General features: G+C 41.1%; 1 protein-coding gene across 1 annotated transcript in view; it reads left to right on the top strand.

Annotated features, from left to right (window-relative positions):
* Positions 1-5919, top strand: part of LOC103460800 (uncharacterized) — a 48591-nt gene that overhangs the window by 778 nt on the left and 41894 nt on the right. Inside the window, exons 2-5 of the mRNA XM_017303480.1 lie at positions 924-1207; positions 1914-1917; positions 3051-3374; positions 5560-5675. Of these exons, the coding sequence (XP_017158969.1) occupies positions 924-1207; positions 1914-1917; positions 3051-3374; positions 5560-5675 (728 nt within the window). The remainder of the gene's footprint in view (positions 1-923; positions 1208-1913; positions 1918-3050; positions 3375-5559; positions 5676-5919) is intronic.

The raw sequence follows: 5919 nt of genomic DNA, 5'->3' as shown, positions 1-5919 counted from the left end.
TATTAGTTGTACAAATGTCTCAGGGTTTTTAAGTTCTGGTGGATCAATCTGTGCTCAGTGCTACACTGGGATCACAAGCGCCACTTCAGTGAAAGATTTTAATGGTAAAGGTAAATAACATTTCTCTAGCTGAAGGAAACAGAGACTAGTGTGTACGAGGGGGTTTCCACATCTCGCTTTGCTCAGCAGGGGAAATTCCACAATCCACAGTAGACGTTCAGCAGACCTGAGTGAAGTTGGCTCCACACCTTCTTCAAATCAGGAAAAAAAATCTGTCAAATGTTTGTGCTACATTTATGCTGGTTTGTGCAGCAACATTTTGTTCAGGTGTTCTTTCTTAAGTAAATCAATGGGRTTTACAAAAATAAAATTGACAAGTGTTTACAGGGCTATGCTCAAGAAGGTGGATTATAGCTTCCAGGAGACATTTTTCTTCCAAACTTGTGAATTTGTTAGTTATTTCTCTCTGCCATCAACTGCACATATGACAAAACACCATGATGTACACTGGTTTCACAGGAGCTCAGTTCAGTGTGTCTTGTGGACCTTGAAASGTTGTCTGTGAATCCAAACTGGTTTCAAGTTAAATATGTTTTCACATTGGGCCTGGTTGATTTGAATAGCTTTTTTTGCCAACAAAAATTGTTTGAAAATATATTTTTTATTTGGATTATTAGATTATATTCTAATATTAAAAGTAGTTTGCTAATTTGCTATGACAAAGAAAAAACAGGATATATGTTATTCTTTCCCATTTCAACTTGTGTAACTTGTTCAAATTTCAATGTATGATATCTATTGTCTAATTTTTGAAAGCATTTTGTACCAGGGTCTTTGATTAGGYCATAATTGTGACTGAAATAGTTCGGTCAGATCAACAGTCGYTCTTTTTTTCGGATTCTAACTTTCTTCTTATTTTCCAGCTGGAGCTGACTCGTTCATAATAGCCATAGACATCGGTTCAGAATACACCGGCTACACCTTCAATGTCAATCCCARAGAGGAAGGAAGTGAGACCCAGATTAAGAGATGGGGTAATGAACTTGGACTAGACACCCCAAAGACTTCTTCGTGCATCCTACTTAATGAAAGCAAACATTTCGTAAATTTTGGTTATAAAGCCAAAACAGCATACACCAGTATGAGAAGAGAAGAAGCTGAGAAACATTATTTTTTTGAAAATTTCAAGACTGCACTTGATTGCAATGTAAGTTGAAAAAAGATCAGGGGTCTCATGTATAAAGTGTGCGTACACAAAAAAATGTGCAGTGCCATATTATACTCACAAGTTGGCAGGTATAAAAATKAACATTGAGAATATATATGCAAACTTCTCACCTGCAGTAAAAATGTGTGGCAGCCATACAAACTTTTTTCAGATGATAAACTATGGGATTTAGAATTTAGGTGAGTAWAACTCACCTAAATTCTCTGAAACCTGACTTCAGTCAGCATCAAACCYGATGTTATGGAGCCTGTTATGATCTGGCTCTTAAACAAATAACATAACAAATAAAAGGGAATCAATGCATGGATAACTTAAAATGGGATTTATTTAACAAAAAACATAACTNTAATGTGGAAATCTGGCATCATCACAAATTACTTTTAACATTTTTTTCACATGCAGCTAAAACAGGTTTCTATACTTTTTAGCTCTGTAGTTTGAGCATTTTTTTTCTCCGTTTCTGTTGTTTCTTTATGGGGTTAATCTCCTGTTTCTCCATAAAAAACAGGTTTAGTTATAAAAAATGCTACAAATAGCTCATTAATGTGCAATCATTACAGAGATCTTACACATTGTTTGGTTGTCAACAGAGACATTTCCATCATGGGTCAAAGCTTTCCTGGGTCTTCTTGTATTACTTCTTGTTTTTGGAGGACTTCTTTTTCACTTCCGGCAATATCTCCAGTCAGGTAAGTTTTAATTTGAAGTACCTAAAATGCTAAGTTCCTGCTAAGGTTTTCGAGTGTTTTTTTTGTTTGTTTTTTGTTTTTTTACAAATTCATTTTAATATCAGAAATAATTAATTGGATCAAACTACAGCAAAAAGACAGATTGCCAATAATARCACGTCGGTAATATTTGATGTCTCTTTGAAAACACCTACATTGACACATCTGGTAGCTATGTTACCAGGTATAATACCAGGTAAATTGTTTGTTGACTTCTTGAGTTCATTTAGCTGCCATGATAATCAAAACAATGTTTTGAGTAGAGAGCACTTCATTCAGCAAAGACACTGAATGAGAGCTGAGCAGCCAAAGGAAATAATGGGTAAATGGCTCTAACTTTTTCATTATGTCTCTATCTTCCATATGGTGTGCTTGCTGTGCTGCTTTGTTTGTAGCTCCCCCCTTGTAATCGACAATTCTCAGAGGAGCCAGCTTAGATTTTTTTTTTTCAAAATGTAATTTAACATTTAGAATGGGCAGTTGTTGTAGCATTTCCCAAAATACTTCTAATTTTCAATGAATAATTATAAATTGTTTAAACAACAACAACAAAAAAATCACCAAACAGGATTTAAACTTAAAATTTAAATCCTGCGGATGCATATTATCACTTCTGTGAAGCAATTGAGAGGAACACATAAAGTCAATATGGATTGTTTTTTGCAACCAGAGATGCAACCATATTCCATCCGTGGAACCTTTGGTTTCATGGATGGAATCAAAGAAAGACAAAGACATTTTTTGGAAGGAGACTCCGATCAGCAAATAAATGGACCTTACCAAGCTCCGCCCAGAAACGCCCCTCGAAAGTCCTACGTGGCTGCATGTCTCACAAACAAAGCCTTGCGGAGCTTAGTTAACATGGCATCTTTCATTTCGACTGACTCTTGTCCAGTAATAAATGTACRTAGATAATAATGCATCATTTCTCATGTGTAGATTACGTCTTCAATGAGAATATGTTATCAAAGCTGTGTATTGTCCTAAATGCTAAGGTGCTCATAGAAGAAATTGAAACCACACATATTATAAAAAATGTATCTGATGCAGCTATGTTGTCAAAGCATCCAACTTTTKGGTTTGTGTTTTTTCAGTCTACAAAGTGGAGGTGGATTCAGGAATGAAGTCTGTTATGCTGCCCTGTAAAACCATAGTTCGTCTGCCTGAAGAYGTAATGGTAACATGGAGAAATAACACCAGCCAATTAGTTCATATGCATCAGGCCAATTCCAAAAAGCTTGAAGAACAGCACAAGCAGTACAAGAAAAGGACTGAGATGAAGGAAAATTTTAAATATGGAGACTKCAGTTTGATCCTGAAGAACCCGACAGACAGAGACACAGACACCTACACCTGCACCATTTCCAATAGATKKGGGAAWATCTTGATAAAGAAACAAGTGCTGCTCTATGTCAAAGGTAAGAGCTGTACATGTAGGTTTCACAATTTACTTATTTCTGTAGGTTGAATTCCAGCTTTCACTTACTACATGATAATCTGTCCATGGAAAAGGCAGTCCAAATTAATTAATAATCTGTGTATCATATTTAAATATCAGTGTGAATGGGTGAAACCACTGTTACGCCACTTTGAGTGGTTAAAATAATTGTCATGATGCGTTTAACTAGTTTAACCCACAAACAAGAACACCACAGGAGAAATATATGAATAAGGAAACGTCTATTGCAAGAAACAGCACGAGTGAGTCTGGTCCAGGAACCAAACTTCTGCATCGACAACGCACTGGGAAAACAGAGGAAATGGTGAGTTTGAGGTTGTTGGAAATGAGAGTGTGTTGGTGAAGGTAAGTATTTGGAGCTTACTTGAGCAGTGCATAGCAGCGAAGTTGGAGGGGTAATGTYGGTCCAGACAGCCTTTGGTCTCTTGGGGTTTCTTTCAGGTTRGTCTGGAGTTTGGAGTGAATTGAGTGAGTGGCGAATAGATTTGGATGGAGTGGGGTCATCAGAGGGCAGACAGGTAGGCTTGAAGTTGAATGGGTCAGAGAAGCAGGTGATCTGCCAGTCAAGACTCTGGGATTGGAGGTCAGTTTCAACTGTCAAAGGTGTGTCTGGAGACTCAGGCATCCATGGGGTATCAACCCGTGTCATCACGAGGAAACAACGGAAACAAGAGCTAGATCCGGATTCAGGTAACACCTGAGGGAAACGGAGGCCACAGAGAAATATTACTCTATTATCACAGGGGAACAGTTCACAAACACTCAGAGGAGACTAGGAAGGGCTGAGAACTTTAGGTTACTTTCGTAACCCTGGTTCTCTGAGTAGCATGAGTGAGTGTCTCACAATGGGAACGCCCCTGGCATAACCTCATCAGAAGCTCCTATTACATTACGCCAGCCAGGATTGGCTGGAGATAAGCCTGTCAGCGTCAGAGAGGGCAGGGACCCTCCCCCTATAAATAGGGCTGACGCTGAGCAGACRTCTTATTCAAAACGTTCACCTCTTCCTCGCAACGTCAGAGCAAGGAGGGTGACTTGGTGAGACACTCACTCATGCTACTCAGAGAACCGGAGTTACGAAAGTAACCTAAAGTTCTCTTTCATAGCATTCGTTTCGTGTCTCACAATGGGAACGAGAATATACTGACTCCCGTATTGCTAAGCAGAAACCACATCTTGTGTGCCAGCTGTTCACTTAATCATTATTATCATTATTATTTACCAGCCACAGGTAGTCTTAGTGATTGGTGCTTACACTGAGAACTGAATGAGTCAGTGATGATGCTGTGACATCAAGCTTGTAAAACTGAGCAAATGTGTGAGAGGAGGCCCAACTTGCTGCGGCACAGATTTCTTGCAGAGGTAYTCCTCTCAGCAAGGCCCATGAAGAGCTTAAGCCCCTAGTAGAATGGGCATGCAGCCCCTCAGGAGGCGTTAWAGCCCTTGAGCTATAGGCTAAGGAAATTGCTGCGGTGATCCAATGGGCAAGCYGTTGCTTGGACACCGGTTTTTCATAATGGTTCTTGGCCCAAGGGACAAACAACTGGTCACTTTTCCTGACCTGTTTTGTTTTCTCCAAAGCACTTACAGGGCAAAGGTTGTRCAGTTTCTCCTGCTCCAGTGAAGAAAAAGGGAGGGGGATAAAAAGCCACCCATGCTCTCTCTGCCACGCAGAGAGAGCATCCAGCACCAGGRGTAAATCCCACAATGGAGCCATGGGTCTCGARACGGGGWGCTTCCTGCAAGCCCCCCGCATGAACCGGCACACTAAGGGATGCTGACCTGCAGTCTTCCCCTCAAAACCCACATGGCAAGCTGAAATAGCAGCCAAGTACACCTTGATAGTAGAAAAAGCTTTCCCCTTATCAATCAGGTCCTGCAGAAAAGCTAAAAGCACAGCCACAGAACACTGAAAGGAGATTTCCTGAATTTCGGAGCACCATTTTTCAAAAACAGACCATTTGTACTCCTACAAAGATCTAGTTGCTGGAGCTCTAGCATTCTGGATTGTCTCAATAACACTCTGTGGGAGACCTACAGATTGTAGATTGAACCACTCACGGGCCAAGCCCACAAAGCCAGTCTTTCTGGGTGGGGATGAAAAATTTGTCCTCGTGCCTGAGACAGCAGATCCCTGTGTGCAGGTAGAGGCCACGGATCCTTCCACAGGAGCTGCGTTATCTCCGCTAACCAGTGTTTCGACGGCCAGTGGGGTGCAATAAGGATCATTGTCAGCYCTTCTGTTCGTACCCTGGCTAGCGTTGGTGAAATTAGAGCTATGGGGGGGAAAGGCATAGAGCAGAACCCGAGGCCACCTGTGGGCCAGTGCTTCCACCCTCATGGGTGYGTTCTGAYCGTGCAGGGAGAAATACAGATGACACTGTTTGTTCTCCTGCGAGGCAAATAGGTCCACAGATGGTTGCCCGTACCTCTGCCAGACCAGCCTGGCCACCTCCGGATGGAGTTTCCACTCTGCATACAGGGGATTCCCTCTGGAGAGGAGG

The sequence above is a fragment of the Poecilia reticulata genome, unplaced genomic scaffold (assembly GCF_000633615.1).
Source record: "Poecilia reticulata strain Guanapo unplaced genomic scaffold, Guppy_female_1.0+MT scaffold_296, whole genome shotgun sequence".
NCBI classification, from domain to species: Eukaryota; Metazoa; Chordata; class Actinopteri; order Cyprinodontiformes; family Poeciliidae; genus Poecilia; species Poecilia reticulata.
The sequence above is the reverse complement of the archived record's forward strand: the minus strand, read 5'-3'. Positions and strand labels throughout refer to the sequence as shown.